This window comes from Littorina saxatilis, linkage group LG15 (genome assembly GCF_037325665.1).
Source record: "Littorina saxatilis isolate snail1 linkage group LG15, US_GU_Lsax_2.0, whole genome shotgun sequence".
Lineage (NCBI taxonomy): Eukaryota > Metazoa > Mollusca > Gastropoda > Littorinimorpha > Littorinidae > Littorina > Littorina saxatilis.
In genome coordinates, this window is record NC_090259.1 from 29006262 (window position 1) to 29025371 (window position 19110).

The window sequence follows — 19110 nt, forward strand, 5'->3', positions numbered from 1 at the left end:
GCACAGATGAAGAAAAGCATAAGACGACCAAATAATATGACTCAAATTGTATTCAATCGATTAACAGTACATGAGTAATGTGACATTCTGTACATATAAAATGTTCACAGTCAGTCCAATGGACATTCTCTGTACCTTTTTATTGATCTGTACTTTTCCTTCCTCGGTAAGAACACATGTATTTTAAGCCAAAAGCCCAAAGAACATTATTTTAAGTCTAAACTAACAGACAAAAATGGCATGACTCCAGAGTTACATGGGTGCAACCTGGAAAATTCAAAAAACCGGCAAAAGTTGGGGTCCAAGCTTTTTTAGTATTTAAAATGCCAAAAAAAACCTTTCCTGGAACAAAAACATCGGCAGCCGATGAAACCAACAACCGGCTGCCGGCGTGTAGCCGGCAGAGTTGCACCCATGGAGTTACTCTTTCTAGAATCACACTGTGGGTGAAAAAATAGGCCTGATGAATAGGTTCTGTTCCGAAAATCACTCTGCAGAAAAACAAAATATAAGCCTATAAGTATAAAGGGCTAACAAAACAATGGCACAGAGGTTTGTGGGCTTGAACAAAAAAGCAAACAGTAAAGTGACGCCACTTCAATTTTCTGTCTTGGAACATGGCGCCGTGCTAAACATTTTCTTTTGAATATGTAAATGCAATCGAGCAACAAAAAAACAAGTGTATAGACATAGTAAATTAGTATCTTGCAGAAAGCCATATATACATGTAATACTCTATTTATTCTACAATCTTCTAGCACAATTTTTCTCACTTTGAGTCGGGTTACTTTCAAACTTCAAACCGCTACATTTGACTTGGAAATCATGCAACCGCATCAGAAGGAGATTGCCTCTGTTTACATTGACTGTGATGTTTGAACATTGAATCAGTTAAATTTGAGCATAATGTGTTATATACGAGAAAAAACAAACACCAAAAACATGGCCCTCAAGAACATAAAAAATAGACAGCTGTACAGAACAACATACTATTTGAACACATTACTAGCTCTGTCTGCACTGTTGTGTCATTGAGATCAGTGTCTATATTATCCTAAACCTCTCTTCCAAAGTAAAATCTCATTCTCGCAACAATACTTCAGCTCACTGCACTGTGTTCTGCTGGCCAAGTCAAATGTTTTATAAAGCAACCCAGTATCGTTTGATCGTTTGCATGTGAAAATGGTTAATTTACAAAAAGAAGCTAATAGTCTCTGCTACCTTCACCGGACTATGACTAAAACTTTTTTTTTACTGCATCCAAGGACATTAAAACCCTGTTATTCAGGAATGCTGCGTCACAGCAAGACATAACTTCTGAATTACAGCATCCCATAAATAAATAAAAAATAAAAAAAGACATTTGCTTCAGAATGTAAATGTTATGTGTAGGGATTTTCCCATTTTCTGTCGGATAGCAGCAGATGTTCCAATGCGGTACGGGGGGAAAGTAGCACTGTGATAGATAAAGATAGATAAGATTCATATAGTCCTGTGAGGTTATCCTCATGGGAATTTGCGCTGCTTTCTCCCTGGAGAAAGCGTCGCTGCCATACAGTATACAGTGCTACCAATATTTGTGATTTGTTTCCCTCCATGCATGTTTTCCTGTTTCCATACCCTAAGACTTTCGCTGTGAACTCAGGTTCTTTATCATGCACATGCGTGCACACGGAGTTGTTTGGACACCGAGGAGAGTCTGCATAAAGTTGATTCTGGAAAATAAATCCCCCGCCAAACAAGGGGATCGAACGCACGCCGATAGAGACAACTGGTTTTGAAGCCAGCGCCACTACCGGCTAAGCCATTTCCCCACCCTGCCGACTGAAATATTCATGAAACCTGATTTTGTTGTGCTACTGCATTTCACTTGTTCAACAGCAATGGAATGACAGCTTGCTTGGTCTATGAAACTGGCCAAAGACCAAACTTTTAAATGGTATCAGATGAGCCTTCAACTTTGACACATGTATACAAAAATGATCAGCCTTGGTGCTCTCACCACAGAAAGAAGTATGGGAACTGATTTTTTGTCCAAATAGGTGGATCAACTTGTCCCTTGAAAACGTCTGGCCAGACCTGAGCTGTTGAGCTGAACTGCTGTCACGAGATGGTGTGTGCCCTTGAAAGTACATGAACTACACAACACACAGACTAAACACGCTCCACATCAGAGTTGGCTTTTTTCCCCTTGCCCTTGGGCTGTCTTCTTCCAGACTGAACAGGATGTGGAAGATCAACATTTAGTTTCCTCCCAAAAAATGCAGGATCTTCAAGTCTCCAGTTGTCTCTATTCTGTGCTATGGCTGTGGGACATGGCTGCTGACGATGAAAGAAGAATCTAGGTATTTGTCTATTTGAGACAAAATGACCCAGGAAACTGTATCTCATACAGAAAGCTGAATACAGTGGACCCCCTTTTAAGACCCCCCAATTTAAGACTTCCTCCCTTTTACAACCTTGTATTTTCACACTGGAACGCCGAAGAAGAAGAAGAAGAAGTATTTTCGCACATTTTGTTCTTAAGCCTTGTAAATTTACCCCCATTTTAAGACTCCCTCCTTTTTAAGACCTGATTTTCTCAGATTTTTTTAGGTCGTAAAAGGGGGTTCCACTGTACCACAAACTGTGCGCAGAACTTGGTGAAAAGCATCATGAACCTCTCTTGACAACTGCTGGACGATGGAAGTTGGAGTGGTTGGGCCATGTTAAGAGGCATAAAACCCAAGATGATACTGCAAGGCACCATTGATGAAGGACACAGTCGTGGATCATGGAAGACAAGGCAAGAATTGGTCCAACAATGGCAAGGACTGGACGTAATGAGCGCTCCTGGCCTCCTGTAGACTGCATAGCCTGGAGAAGGATTTCTCCTGCTTCTGCCTTGAAGTCCCACATGAACTTGATGAAGACTGTCTGACTGAAGGGACTAGTGGTGATGATGATGACAACAATTGTTTTCACTGAATCAATGTCAGTCCTGCCGTGGATGTCTGAAATAAACAAAACCCCACACGTTTCAATGAGTCCCTGCAAGTATCACAGAAAAGAACAGCCAGCAGTGCTAGTTCATTGTCTAAAACTTCTTTTTATAAGTGCAGCTTTCAAATCAATGTTCAATGGGCACAGCAAGTCAACATATATATTTCATATTTTTTAGAAAGCTTGAGGGTAATAAAACTGTGCTCTCTTATCACTATACACACAGTGAAAACAATTTCTCCCCTATACACATCAGACACAAAATAGCAAACTACCAAACTCTGGGCCTCACTATGATTTACCTGTGTAAAAGGGAAGGTGTGATGATATTGTTTTAGTCTGACACTATTTAGTCTTGTTTCTAACCCATGATTCCTAGTTAAAACAGCTAAAAGCTTTTCACTAAGGCCTCCTGTTCAACTATTTGTATCCTGCTGTACACACCAGAGGTTCTGTAATGTCACACACCACATCTTTATTCGTATTCTATTGCATGAGAATCATAGAGGTAGTGGCGCTCAGAGCTTGATCTTCTTCGCTCATGGCCTTAGACTCCCACGTTCATTCATGTTTTTAGCACGAGTGGATTTTTACATGTATGACCGTTTTTATCCCGCCATTCAGGCAGCATACGCCGATTTCGGGGGAGGCATGCTGGGTATTTTCGTGTTTCTATAACCCACCGAACTCTGACATGGATTACAGGATCTTTTCCGTGTGCACTTGGTCTTGTGCTTGCGTGTACACACGAAGGGGGTTAGGTCACTAGCAGGTCTGCACATAAGTTGACCTGGGAGATCGGAAAAATCTCCACTCTTAACCCACCAGGCGGCAGCGACCGGGATGCGAACCCACGACCTCCCAGTTAGAAGGCCGACGTCTTACCACCACGCCACTGTGCCCATCTTGGAAGTCTGATTAAAGTAAACAATTCATTATTAAATAACAAGAAGAATATTCCCAAGCTATCTGGGAAACATGATATGTGTGCTGACTTGGTGTGCCCTTTAAGACATAACCAGTAATCTTGCAATTATAGAGGCAAACAGTTCATCAGAACTTCATGTCAGAAAGTGCAAAGTTTGGGGGAGCTCTGTGCAGTGTGTACAATGTGACAGCCATACTATATAACATTAAGACAAGCCAGCTGACTCTAGCCGGGCAATAATTTTTTAGCCGGGAAAATACACAAGTTCCACTTCAAAACTTAGCAGCAGATTTCATAAGAACCAGCCAGGTGCAATTCAATCAATCAATCAATCAATCAATCATTATGAGACTTATATCGCGCGTATTCCGTGGGTACAGTTCTAAGCGCAGGGATTTATTTTAATTTTTTATTTTATGCAATTTATATCGCGCACATATTCAAGGCGCAGGGATTTATTTATGCCGTGCGAGATGGAATTTTGTTTACACAATAGTGAATACATCACGTATTCACATCGGCCAGCAGATCGCAGCCATTTCGGCGCATATCCTACTTTTCACGGCCTATTATTCCAAGTCACACGGGTATTTTGGTGGACATTTTTATCTATGCCTTTACAATTTTGCCAGGAAAGACCCTTTTGTCAATCGTGGGATCTTTAACGTGCATACCCCAATGTAGTGTACACAAAGGGACCTCGGTTTTTCGTCTCATCCGAAAGACTAGCACTTGAACCCACCACCTAGGTTAGGAAAGGGGGGAGAAAATTGTTAACGCCCTGCAATTGCAATTGCCTAGTGTATAAGATGCAGGCCTTCCACGCCAAAGGTTAAGTCAAGAAGTGTTTGAATCCTGGCTGTTGAAATGTTTTGTCCATCTCCCGAGGCAACTTATAATTGCATCTCCCTAAATTGAAGTACATGTATACGGTTGCCTAAAGGGCTGGGTAAAAACAGTCATACATTTCAAAACCTACTCGTGCTGTTCTTTGGAGTTACAACCCATGAATGCAGGTTCAAACAGGTTATGAGAATGACTTACCAGTTAATACAATATGTTCTGCCCAGGGACTCTTTTCTGCTTCCGCCACAACAAGTTGAATTTCCGCAGATGTTACTTCTCTCCCTGCCATAGGACTGGAAAAAATTAATTTTTTTTTTAAAGAAAACACACACCAGGAAAATAAATAAACTAATGAACAAAGGTAGCTGGTGGAACAAGTAATAATTCGACCTTTATCAACAGCTATTGTGTTTTCAGCGTAGCAATAGGGTCCGATATTTAGATGAGACAAGTATAATGCCGACGAGTCGAAGACGAGTCGCATTATACTTGTTCGAGTCTAAATATCGGACCCTATTGCTACGCTGAAAACACAATAGCGATTATATATGCTGTTCTGACCTTGATTTGTTGTTCCAAACTTACAAAAGGACAGTTTTTGCGTCGATCTTAGGTTTTGATAGCAGACGCCGTTTCTTATGCGCATTAGTTTTGCGCATGCGCCACAATGCGAGCAGACGGCAGCGAAGTCAATTTCAGTTTGGGTGAATGGCATTTATACTTGTCTCGTCATGAAGCGAATTGTTCATCCTCAGTTATAAACGACTACATGAATGTTAGTGCCATGGGCTGTACATCAATACTTCAGAGGGGAAGTGGGTATTTAGTGTGGAGTTACGAGATAAGAAAGTCAGCCATTTTTCTCAATATGCTTTTGGATATTGAGTAAAATGGCCGACTTCCGTAGCATTATGCTTTGATGATCGGAAGAGACCATCCAATCACAGCCCCCGAATTCCCCCGCGTGTCCATCAGAATAGCTATAGAAGAAGATTACTTCAAAATAGAATACTGATATTTGCCAAAGCAAGTATGTCAGAAAGTACTGATAAACAGCAATCTGGTGTGCATCATTATTTGTTTTGTGTCAAGCCAATTAACCCCTGAGGTTCACAGTGAACAGTAATGTACCAAGTAGATCTTCCTGTGTGTATGGTCTAGAAAATATGCACATGAATTGTGATCAATCGGGCGGGGATGTAGCTCAGTCGGTAGCGCGCTGGATTTGTATCCAGTTGGCCGATGTCAGCGTGAGTTCGTCCCCACGTTCGGCGAGAGATTTATTTCTCAGAGTCAACTTTGTGTGCAGACTCTCCTCGGTGTCCAAACACCCCCGTGTGTACACGCAAGCACAAGACTAAGTGCGCACGAAAAAGATCCTGTAATCCATGTCAGAGTTCGGTGGGTTGTAGAAACACGAAAATACCCAGCATGCTTCCTCCGAAAACAGCGTATGGCTGCCTAAATGGCGGGGTAAAAACCGGTCATACACGTAACATTCCACTCGTGCAAAAAACACGGGTGTACGTGGGAGTTTCAGCCCACGATCACAGAAGAAGAAGAAGAAGAAGAAGTGATCAATCGATAAGACTGAAGAACAAACCATGAAAATAACAACACCACTAAATAGCACACAGAATGCCAAAAGAGATTGTTGAAGGCTCACTCCTTTGTGACATACAGTTAAGCTCACCCTTTGTGACATACAGTTAAGCTCACCCTTTGTGACATACAGTTAAGCTCACCCTTTGTGACATACAGTTAAGCTCACCCTTTGTGACATACAGTTAAGCTCACCCTTTGTGACATACAGTTAAGCTCACCCTTTGTGACATACAGTTAAGCTCACCCTTTGTGACATACAGTTAAGCTCACCCTTTGTGACATACAGTTAAGCTCACCCTTTGTGACATACAGTTAAGCTCACCCTTTGTGACATACAGTTAAGCTCACCCTTTGTGACATACAGTTAAGCTCACCCTTTGTGACATACAGTTAAGCTCACCCTTTGTGACATACAGTTAAGCTCACCCTTTGTGACATACAGTTAAGCTCACCCTTTGTGACATACAGTTAAGCTCACCCTTTGTGACATACAGTTAAGCTCACCCTTTGTGACATACAGTTAAGCTCACCCTTTGTGACATACAGTTAAGCTCACCCTTTGTGACATACAGTTAAGCTCACCCTTTGTGACATACAGTTAAGCTCACCCTTTGTGACATACAGTTAAGCTCACCCTTTGTGACATACAGTTAAGCTCACCCTTTGTGACATACAGTTAAGCTCACCCTTTGTGACATACAGTTAAGCTCACCCTTTCAGATATGGCCAGGCTTTTACTTGGGACAAGACCATCTTTCTGTTGGGTCACATACCAGAAAACAAGTGGTAAGCAGATAAATATCTTATCAGTGGCATTTGAAATAGACTTCATAAGATATTGCACTGTCATTTCAACTTTGGCCGGTTGCAAATGGCATACATGTTTGGATTTGATGTATTAATCTCTGGGCTGAGAAGATAAAGCCATACTGTAATGTATATTTTGTCCCTTTTGGTTACTACTAGATTAATTCACATAACACCTGGCATGATGGCCTGTGGAACAAAGAATATGCTTAAAATCTTACCAACCTTACCTCCCAGCAACTGACAGTGAAGTCAGTAAAGAACTGCTGGGTGTTCTGCATACCTGGACCCAAGAAGGCAGCTTCCTCATCCCTCACGCCACAGGACTACAAAGACAAAAAAAGCAACAGGATTATAGGCACTTGCATGAACTGACTTGGAAGTTGAACACTTTTACATAGCATCATAGATGAGCCACGCCACGGTAATGATCAGCCCTGCATGGGTACCACAGTGCTTCATCATTTGACTGTTGTTACTCCTTGTGTAAAGCATGTTTTATGAGCAAATCACTTCCAACTTGTGGTCACACTACATTGTTCTTTCTGGCCAAGTTTAGGGTTAAACAACCCAAAGTATCATTAGCACTTTCAATTGATGCACGGGAACATACCAGTTTCGAAGAAGAAGCTAGTCTTGGCTCACTCAGACTTACTGTGAACAAGACATCTAATGCCTTTGAGGGATGTTAAAACCTTCTTAAAATCTTGTCATAATTTGAAATCTTCAACAGGGATGGGCAAATCTCAAAATGTTAACTCGCCAGCCGGGCGATTAACTTCAAGAAAGTCACTAGCCCGGCAGAAATTTTGCTGGCCTGGTACCAGTGGTAGATGCCACTGTTTACATGGCTTTAAAACTCGAAATGAGAACAAAAAAGGTCGCATTTGACCAGAGTTTTCATTAGCCAGCCGGGCGAGTTGTCAGGCGGTTTTCACTAGCCGGGCAGATGTTTTACTCGCCCCAGGGCTATCCGTGCTTTGAGACATAAAATGATAAATCAAATTTTGAAGAACAGTCCCCAAATGTTTCAGAATACAAACATTATGTGAGCAATCTACTACCGACTGTACAGATAATGATATTTTCTGTCAGATAACCATGGTTGTCTGAAGGCGGTGCTGTTGCAGTTTTGGTTGTCTGAAGGCGGTGCTGTTACAGTTTAACAGTGACAGCAGCACTGTGATCGGGTAACTCCCTATGCGAAGATGTACAATGGACTGACTAGTAACATCTTCTTCGTGTACCGGGTAACCTGATTTAGTTGGATAACTCATTAACTGCATTTCATGAGTTCAACTGCAGTTGAACGACTGTGCTTCGGGTTCATGCAACTGGTGGTTAAAGCTCGGTGGTAATGACTCTAGTGGTTGATATCTAAGTTATTATAGCATAGCCTCATTCACTATGTGCGTACGTACATGCTCATTGCAACACTTGCATTGTTTACGTTAGGTGCCAGGAGATCGGTTCTTCACTACTCTCATCTAATCTTGATGCACATGTTGTATACATCAATCAATCAATCAATATGATGCTTATATCGCGCGTATTCCGTGGGTACAGTTTTAAGCGCAGGGATTTTATTTTTTTATTTCATTTTATTTTATGCAATTTATATTGAGCACATATTCAAGGCGCAGGGATTTATTTATGCCGTTTGAGATGGAATTTTTTTACACAATACATCACGCATTCACATCGGCCAGCAGATCGCAGCCATTTCGGCGCATATCCTACTTTTCACGGCCTATTATTCCAAGTCACACGGGTATTTTGGTGGACATTTTTATCTATGCCTATACAATTTTGCCAGGAAAGACCCTTTTGTCAATCGTGAGATCTTTAACGTGCACACCCCAATGTAGTGTACACGAAGGGACCTCGGTTTTTCGTCTCATCCGAAAGACCAGCACTTGAACCCACCACCTAGGTTAGGAAAGGGGGGAGAAAATTGCTAACGCCCTGACCCAGGGTCGAACTCGCAACCTCTCGCAAGTGCGTTACCACTCGGCCACCCTGTCCTTACATGTATTTAGGGCATTTACACCCCTTTGTTGCACTGATCACAAATACGTAATTGGTTTTTGCTCGAATGATTGTTGCAATAGGTGTTGCATTCTGTGATTTACTGATTATGATGACTTGATGCCCGCCAGACTATACTTTTCTTCCACAGAATTATGGCATACCTTGCGTAAAATCTCTGCAAACATGACCTCTCTGTCGACTGAATGGTGACGATCCTCCACAGCACAGAAGTCAAAGTGGTCTGCAGTTGGGAGTCGTCTAGATTCTCGGCTTCCATACCTGTAACAAGCGAGGTGTTTATGAGAAAATCATGCCTCAAAATAAGTATGTAGTTTGCTTGAGGGAAAAACACAACATAGAAAAGTGTGATTTAGATGTCCTAGGAATTCCACCTTCACCTACACTGCTACAGTGTATTATATTAGCAAAGTAGGTTGGATACATTAATTTAATTGTCTTACTGTGAACGTCATTCCTCTGTCTTTTTCATTGTCACTTGAACAACATGCACTTATCATTGTCAATCAAGCAAACGCCTCAGTTATTCTCTACTGTTAAAAAAATACATCTTTGATCTGACATTCCGTATTTTTACTGCCCTTGCAGTAATAATATATAGAGTTATATTGGGTACATCAACTTCAGTGCATCCTCACAGCATGACAGTTGACACTCGTGACAGGCCTAAAAGTGAAACTGAAAGTGGCGAGTAGAAACATGTAACTGGCGAGTAGAAATGTTCATCTACTCGCCAAATGCGAGTAAAGTTGCTGAAACAAATGCTTGGTTTGGGTAGTAAAGTTTGCTCTCTGGCTAGTACATTTTCACAATTTCAGAATCACTAACCAAAGGCAATCGAGTATAAAGAGCTTAACCATTTGTTAGACTTTCAGGGCTGATTGGGTATATATTCTTCTTCTTCTTCTTTCCAATGATGCCCACGATAATGATAATGATCATTATGGCATGAAAAGGGACCAGTGCTTTGTTACACTTACAGTCCATTTGCGTACTCTGGTCGTTATCATTATCATAGTCCGTAAATCATAGCAAAGAGTCCATGTCCGTAGAAGCCTACTTTTTGTTGAGAAAACTGTGACTTAGTTTGCGTAGGCCCGCGACACAAAGGCATCAACCGTTGCCGCCTCCACCGTCTTATTGGGAAGGCGGTTCCAGTCCCTCACAGTTCTCGGTAGAAATGAGCCCTCTCTGTATTGAGTTCTGGTATTTATGAGGCAGAACTGCTGATCGTGGGTACGGCGCTGTCGTGATGGGGGTGGGACTAGCTTGCTCCTGAAGACTGGGCACTGAATTAGTCCATGATGAATCTTGTAGAGGACCCCCAGGCGCGTGATTCTTCTACGCTGCTCGAGAGACGGCCAGCCCAGTTGGTCAATCATCCGGCTCACACTTGACGTGTTGTGGTAGCGGTTGAGTACGAAGCGGGCGGCACGTCTCTGGACGGCTTCCAGCTTCTCGATGCTCTTCTGGTTGTATGGGTCCCATACTGATGAGGAGGTATTGCTGTAGCTGCATGGTCTTGTTGTTCTCTGTTGGCTACAACCCTGTACACTGCTGTATCGTCCGCAAACAATCGTGCCATTGCTGTCAGTTTGTCTGGAAGGTCGTTGATGTAGGCCAGAAATAGACAGAGGCCCAATACTGGGAATACAGAGCCCTGAGCCAGTGAGGTACTCCTGACCTGACGTTGAAGTTGTAGAGTACAACTGCTTGGTGCCGATCATTTAGGAAGTTAGATAACATTTCGGCTTTATGCTAGCTAGGGGGGAAAAGGGAAGAAGTAAACTAAAAATAAATACTGGTAGTTCTAATAAGATATAATGAACTTACCCAAGTCACTTGAGCATGCAAATCGCCATGCATTCGTCGCAACAACTGAACAAGTATCCACACCGTGTAAGAATCCTGACGAAGAAAAGGTATGTGTCTTTGTGTTGCCCGCAACCCGGCGAGCAAATAAACAACTCGTGAATACTGTCTCGCGTACTAAAGGCAGAAAGGATCTGTCGAACAAATCTCTACTGTTGGGACATTTTCACCACCGACGGTCGGCCATTGACTGGTAAAGCAAGAGTGACCGTCCTTGATTAAAAAAAAAAACACCCGGTGTAGGATCCGGTCCGGTCCCCCCTCTGAAGTAGTCCCCCGGGGGACCAATTCGTGGCAAAAACTGCTCTATAATGGTCCCCCCTTAGACATCCAGCCTCGTTGTTCTTAGGCATTCAAGCCATTTTCAATCTATGTCCATAGTTAGTACTTCTACTGGAGCCCCTCAGGGCACAGTATTGTCTCCAGTTCTGTTCACATTATACACTAACGATTGTCAAGGCACTGTTACGACCCCTCTTGTGAAATATTCTGACGATTCTGCCCTTGAAGACCTGTCTGACTCTGACTCTGTTTATTTTTCTGAAGTTCAAAATTTCAGCTCCTGGTGTAAAGATAACTATTTAGCCCTAAATGTAACAAAAACAAAAGAGCTAGTTATTGACTTTCGCAAAAACCCAGCTACAGTTTCAGATTTGTACATAGATGGTGTGAAAGTTGAGCGAGTGACTGAATACAAATATCTCGGAACAGTCATTGACAACAAACTAAATTTCTCCTCAAACACTAAAGCTATCCACAAGAAGTGTCAGTCAAGAATCTACTGCTTACAAAAGCTCAGAAGTCTGAACATCAACAGCCGCATCCTCCAAACATTCTATACTTCATTCATTGAATCCATTCTCACTTTCTCTTTCATCTGCTGGTATGGAGGTCTGTGTGTGAAGAGTAAGAATGTGCTTGGGCGGGTGGTGAACACATGTGGTAAGATTGTGGGGGTGAGACAGGAAGGATTGACTGTGCTGTATGAACGACGTGTGGTGCGAAAGGCCCGTTGCATCATCCAGGATAGTAGTCATGTGCTCGCTCACCACTTTGAGGTCCTGCCCTCAGGACGTCGCCTCCGCACTCCCAGATTACGCACGCTCAGAACTAAGAACAGTTTTATTCCAAAGTCAATTGGCTTTTTAAATACCTAAGTTAATTAAAACTAGTATGTGTACCGGTGAACATATGCACTGATTTCTGTGATGAATGAGTGTGATAACCCTCGAATGACTAGTCCTGTGATAAATATTGTTCAATGACATATCTAGTCCTGTGATAATGATAGTTTTTAGCGTTAAACTTTTAACCTATTTGGAATCATGTTACTATTCCTGTTAGTGTACATATGCGTGCGCGAGTGTAGTATGCTTCGTATGGTATTTTTATCTGTTGTCTTATTATTTGTTTTGTCTTTTAATGTGCACCACACTGAAATTTCTCTGTATGAGATAATAAAGTATTCGTATTCGTATCTTCGTCCGGTATTATGTAGTGCACAGACAGCAATCTCTTTGTTTGACTATATTTTGCAGAAAATAAAATAGATCTGATTTATAATGCCGTTCAAAAGAAAAATGACATGAAATAAAATGAATAATAAATAAATACTGATAAGAAGAAATGAAACCAGTCTCTGATTCTTTCCTTTCTTTTCTCTAAAATTGCTGGTAACATTACTAACATTGTAACAAGAACAAGTCGCGTAAGGCGAAAATACAATATTTAGTCAAGTAGCTGTCGAACTCGGCACAGAATGAAACTGAACGCAATGCCATTTTTCAGCAAGACCGTATACTCGTAGCATCGTCAGTCCACCGCTCATGGCAAAGGCAGTGAAATTGACAAGAAGAGCGGGGTAGTAGTTGCGCTAAGAAGGATAGCACGCTTTTCTGTACCTCTCTTTGTTTTAACTTTCTGAGCGTGTTTTTAATCCAAACATATCATATCTATATGTTTTTGGAATCAGGAACCAACAAGGAATAAGATGAAAGTGTTTTTAAATTGATTTCGACAATTTAATTTTGATAATAATTTTTATATATTTAATTTTCAGAGCTTGTTTTTAATCCGAATATAACATATTTATATGTTTTTGGAATCAGCAAATGATGGAGAATAAGATAAACGTAAATTTGGATCGTTTTATAAATTTTGATTTTTTTACAATTTTCAGATTTTTAATGACCAAAGTCATTAATTAATTTTTAAGCCACCAAGCTGAAATGCAATACCGAAGTCCGGGCTTCGTCGAAGATCACTTGACCAAAATTTCAACCAATTTGGTTGAAAAATGAGGGCGTGACAGTGCCGCCTCAACTTTCACGAAAAGCCGGATATGACGTCATCAAAGACATTTATCAAAAAAATGAAAAAAACGTATGGGGATTTCATACCCAGGAACTCTCATGTCAAATTTCATAAAGATCGGTCCAGTAGTTTAGTCTGAATCGCTCTACACACACACACACACACACAGACACACACACACACGCACATACACCACGACCCTCGTTTCGATTCCCCCTCGATGTTAAAATATTTAGTCAAAACTTGACTAAATATAAAAACGAGGCTGGATGTCTAAGGGGGGACCATTATAGAGCAGTTTTTGCCACGAATTGGTCCCCCGGGGGACTACTTCAGAGGGGGGACCGGACCGGATCCTACACCGGTAACTGACCTTACTACTTGTCTCCGAAAACCCCCGAAAACCCCACACACAAAAAAACGAAAACCCCTGAAAACCTCATCAGAACATAAGAAATTTCGTCCCTAGATCGTGTTTTGTTACATATTTGTTTGAAATCATGACTCATGTATATCTGCAACTTTCACCGTACATGGCTTTATTTACGTGTTTGTGCAAGGATTTACGAACTTGAGGGGGAGGGGGGGGGGGGGGGGGGGGGTTAGGGGGTTAGGTTACAGTTAGTTGTTTTGTTTAATATAGGCCGGCCTGACTGATCAGGGCTGGACTATGATAAAATACTGAGGCAGTGGAGAGTCAGTCAGAAGAAGGGGGGACTCCCTCCCTTGTCCCCCAAGCCCCCCCCCCCCCCCCTTAAAGATCCAGCCAGCCCTGATCGGGCCGGCCTATGCTAAACAATATAACCACTTGAACTGTCACCTAATCTCATTGGTACTAATGACTTACAGTAATTGCCACAACAGTACACTTTTTTCTTTTTCTAGTGATACTATATAATTAAAACAATGCCCTCGTGACAAAAATGGTTTCTTTTAAGCCACACAGGTCTGTTCCGTTGTTTTTATCTATTTTGTAATTCTTATTTTCACGTTTAAGCCACTGCGACGGCCTCGATATTCTTATTCCGGTAGCGTCGAGTGGAGCTTGATACGGGTCATAGCATGGGGAGCTTAAACCTGTGTAGGCTGTAATCATAGGCTATATAAGTTGAGCTGTGAACGTGATAGCCTTGGCCCGTATACTCAGTTAAATGCTCCATACTAAAGCTCAATAAGGTGCTCTCTCTCTCTCTATCTCTCTCTCTCTCTCTCTCTCTCTGTCTCTCTGTCTCTGTCTCTGTCTCTCTCTCTCTCTCTCTCTCTCTTTGTTTTCACTACGTTACATATACGACGCTTTATATTTGTGTTTATTCCCCCCTCTGCTTCTTTACCTCTGTAAACTTGTAGAGCTAGTTATTTTTCGATAATGACCCAGCAACCAAACAAATAACGAGCCAGCAACAGCCTGAATCCTCGATAGTGCAATGGGTTGAGAAGCTGTTCTGTTTTGGTACTACTTTTGCGACTGAAAAGTTCCGAACGCTCTATACGTACGAAGTATACATCTCTGGAGCAAACAATACAAACATACCGCATTTAAATTAACAACTACAGGCCTGAACACATGAATCTCCATATAAAATCCATGAGTGTTGTTGTTTTCTGAATCTAGATCTGCCGTGCACAAACCGTTCATCACAAGCAAATTCCCAAGGCAAGTAACTCATACTCTAGCCGACAAGAGTAGTTCCCCTTCTTTTAACGCAGTTTCTTCGACAACACTGACTGCAATCCGACGGTCAGTTTTCAACAATATTTCATTTTATAAACAGATCACACGCAACCAAATGCACACATCTCATCAATTTAAACAACATAAAGCGGTTTCATACACTATTTTCCCCAGAAAACTGAACTTCATACAGTAATTAACGTTGGAACACGGATGCAAAAGTTCGTCTGCTAGTCCCATTTGACGAAAGAACATTATCCCAAAGCGATACTAAAACATAAACAGAACACACAATATCTGCCTTTACCGCCACAGCAGAATAACAGCATATCTGTGTACTTGATTTTAGTCTAAAACAGGGAAACTGACAAGAAGTGTTAACAGAATGGAATGATTTGCACGGAACTATACAACCGCGCATTAATCGATCGCCTGCGCAGGTTGACTGGTTGAGTGATTCGGATTCGATCAAACTTTCGCACAAGAACTCCTGTTTTCTTTGAATAACTGAAGAAAGGGAGAATAAAGAGGTTACACACCTCGTCTCAGTGATTATTAAAAATAATGGTCTCAGTTCGCGGTCATGAAAAAGCTCGCTGAAGCTCGCATTTTTCATGATCCGCTAACTTCGACCATTATTTTTAATAATCACTGAGACTCGGCATGTAACCTCTACATAATATGTAATGTGTAAATATTCATATGTTGTTGTTTTTCTCTACCTTTTTTTCTACGTTAATATCCGTGTAAATATGTGATTAGATTAGTCCCCTCTCTGGGCGAGGGCTGGTTGAAAAAAAGCTCGTTGTATTGCTTATGCCACAACCCTCGAAAAAGAAAACAAAAGAAAAAAAAAGAAAAATATGATCTCTCTCTCTCTTTCTCTCTCTCTCTCTCTCTCTCTCTCTCTCTCTCTCTCTCTCTCTCTCTCTCTCTCTCTCTCTCTCTCTCTCTCTCTCTCTCTCTCTCTCCTTGTTTAATAAAGAAAGTTAGAGAGAACCGGGCGTATTTCAGTGCAATCGCTTGATTGAATGGTTAATCACGCCTCAGCTTTCTCGTTTTTGGTAAAAAATCACCCGGATGCTCCAGGGATGCGAATTGAGAAACTTATCTTACTTTAGCCTATGAAAACGTCATGTAAATACGCTGTTACCAGCCGTATCGGAAAGACACTTTGCAATAATTCAAATAGAAACACATTATAACAACAAACGTAAACCAGGGATTTACACCAATTACAAAATAGGTCTTGTGGTTGTAACGGCTGATTGGTCAAATACCCCATTCAATCACCCAACCCTCGTTTATATGGTTCTTGGCATGTCATGATATTCAACATTCTGTATCATAAAGTAGATTTCTCTAACTTATTCACACTTGTTTCAACACGCTCTGAAAGTATCACAGAACAAAATAGTGGCAAAATATGAGCGCAGTCGATTTTTTTTTTGTCAATCGCTCTTGTATGTTTTGTTTTTTTAAAGTGGACGCTCGGCCGACACATAACAATGATGAAAAGATGGAACAATTGCTGCGGCGCTCTGGTTTGCTCCTTCAAAGAACACAGGAAGCCAATGGCAAATGGAATGGAAGTGATACAAAGTCAGGCGGAAATGTCAACATTCACACACATTAAGTTTCGATCGACGCCTCTTCGGAGCACTCAGAGAGCAAAAACAAGGCACATGGCCCAGAACGGTGATACGGCACGTTTCATGATATTGAGGATTGCAGTTTCCCCCTCACACACAATATTCCAAAATAATAAATAGTCAAACAGGGGCCAAAAAACAGTTTGCACCAAGAGTTCAACTTTTTATCTATCCAAAACAGTAAAAACAATTATATGAACATTCGTATTTCCAAGATGATTTGCGTTCCAAGACGCTATATCCTAAAACCCCCAAAACATGCTTTTACAACTTCAGTGCATAATAACTGCCCAAAGGTGCTGTTTAAAGCAACCATTGATAATAATTTTTAACATACTCCTTGAACAAAAATGGTTAACTTGCAAATAAAGGGACAGCATTGATCAGAACAATGGTAAGATAAAGGACGCTACTTATATTTTGTACATTTTTTTATCTTTATCGTTTCCTGTAGACCTCAGAAGTTCTAGCCAGCTTAAGAAATCATTCTAAAATCGAAAAACAAACATCTATACATTTTGTACGCAAAGTAGATTGATATTTGACACAGTCACACAGACATACGTGGGCTATAGGGCAACCCTACCCCCTAAATTTGAAAACGGGGTCAATTTCTTAACTGCATGCATTCAGCAAAACAATCCCTAAAAAATTTTTTTTTCACAAATGAACTTATGACTTTAGAAAAGCATTCAAAAATGCATATATACAACGCTTTTTCTTTGGTCCCAATTCAAGGGGGTGTGCTATTCTCAGGTAACACTGTGAACGCTCAAATGAGACTTGGTCACATGTCAAAAAAAGTAATCCCCCCTGTTGTTCATGGTTGGTTGGTGGGATTTTTTTTATCTGAGCCATTGGCAAGCATGAAATGTCATCAACATTAGGAAAGACATAGTATCTCCCATTGTCTTTTGCGCGCAAACACTTCACACAGATCTCCTCTCGATCTGGCCCATCGGGGAAATGGGTTGACTTGGGGATGATCACCGCCCTGTATCTCTCCACCTTTCCATCCATGCTGACAAAGTCAGCGGTCACAAAGTCCCCAACTTGAATGTCTCACTGTGGGACAAAGAACCTGGTTTTCACGACTGGCACCACACGGTTGGCTGACCACGCGGCATCCAGTGGCGTGTTGTGGGTAGACGTCCATTGGACATAAATTGGGAAGGACGTCGCTGGATCATCTGGTTTGCATACTTTGTTCATGTACAACATTTAGTCAAGCTGTCGAACTAACAGAATGAAACTGAACTCACTGCATTTTTACAGCAAGAGCGTATACTCGTAGCATCGTCAGTTCACCGCTCGATGCAAAGGCAGTGAAATTGACAAGAGCGGGGTAGTACCGGTAGTTGCGCTGAGAAGGATAGCACGCTTTTCTTTATCTCTATTCTTTTTAACTTTCTGAGCGTGTTTTTAATCCAAACATATCACATCTATATGTTTTTGGAATCAGGAACCCACAAGGAATAAGATGAAATTGTTTTTAAATCGATTTCGGAATTTTTTTTTTAATAATAATTTTTATATTTTTAATTTTCAGAGCTTGTTTTTAATCCGAATGTAACATATTTATATGTTTTTGGAATCAGAAAATGATGAAGAATAAGATGAACGTAAATTTGTATTGTTTTAAAAATCAAATTATTCTTTTTTACAATTTTCAGGTTTTCAATGACCAAAGTTATTAATTAATTTTTAAGCCACCAAATTGAAATGCAATACCGAAGTCCGGCCTTCTTTAGAGATTGCTTGACCAAAATTTCAATCAATTTGATTGAAAAATGAGGGTGTGACAGTGCCGCCTCAACTTTTACAAAAAGCCGGATATGACGTCATCAAAGGTATTTATCGAAAAAAATAAAAACAATATCCGGGGATATCATTCCCAGGAACTCTCATGTCAAATTTCATAAAGATCGGTCCAGTAGTTTGGTCTGAATCGCTCTACACACACACACACGCACAGACAGACACACACATACACACATACACCACGACCCTCGTCTCGATTCCCCCTCTACGTTAAAACATTTGGTCAAAACTTGACTAAATGTAAAAATAAAAATTAAAATTAAAAAAATGGGATAGCGGCGAAACGGGATTGCGCCAAAATGGGATGCGGTAGTAAGATGACGCTTGGCTTGTGAAATGTCGCCAAAATGGGACGGCGGCAAAACGGGATTGCACGTAAATGAGATATTGCGCGAATTATAAACGAAGGAGTAGGCCCTAAGTTTCTCGTACGAGATGTTTACTGGGAGTAAATATTTGGGGAGTAAACATTTTGTTCCTTGTGGAGTTCTTTTTTCGTACAAGAATTTTACTGGAAGTTTACTCCGGAGTCAATTTTTCGTGGAGTAAAAATTTTGTGTTAC

General features: G+C 41.1%; 1 protein-coding gene across 5 annotated transcripts; it reads right to left on the reverse strand.

The window, feature by feature from the left end:
* Nucleotides 1–2162: 2162 nt before the first annotated feature.
* Nucleotides 2163–11305, reverse strand: LOC138949019 (uncharacterized). Of its 5 annotated transcripts, none has more exons than XM_070320712.1 (5): nucleotides 11051–11305; nucleotides 9361–9478; nucleotides 7394–7494; nucleotides 4955–5049; nucleotides 2163–2993 (listed from the first exon to the last, which is right to left on the reverse strand). In XM_070320712.1, exons 2-5 carry the CDS (start codon nucleotides 9382–9384, stop codon nucleotides 2653–2655), a joined length of 561 nt encoding a protein of 186 aa, XP_070176813.1. In that variant the 5' UTR covers nucleotides 9385–9478; nucleotides 11051–11305; the 3' UTR covers nucleotides 2163–2652. The 5 variants fall into 5 exon arrangements, with proteins under 5 accessions (XP_070176813.1, XP_070176817.1, XP_070176816.1 ...); XM_070320716.1 differs by having other exon boundaries at nucleotides 9335–9478; XM_070320715.1 differs by having other exon boundaries at nucleotides 7399–7494; nucleotides 9335–9478; nucleotides 11051–11304.
* Nucleotides 11306–19110: the final 7805 nt, after the last annotated feature.

Bases quoted from the DNA above. Each gene is read 5' to 3' on its own strand.
- LOC138949019 (XM_070320712.1), bottom strand. From the start codon at position 9,384: ATGTTTGCAGAGATTTTACGCAAG. The intron at 5,050-7,393 runs GTTGGTAAGATT...AATTTTTTCCAG, and splicing joins GTCAGTTGCTGGGAGGTAAG to TCCTATGGCAGGGAGAGAAG. The intron at 2,994-4,954 runs GTAAGTCATTCT...TGTTTATTTCAG, and splicing joins AGAACATATTGTATTAACTG to ACATCCACGGCAGGACTGAC.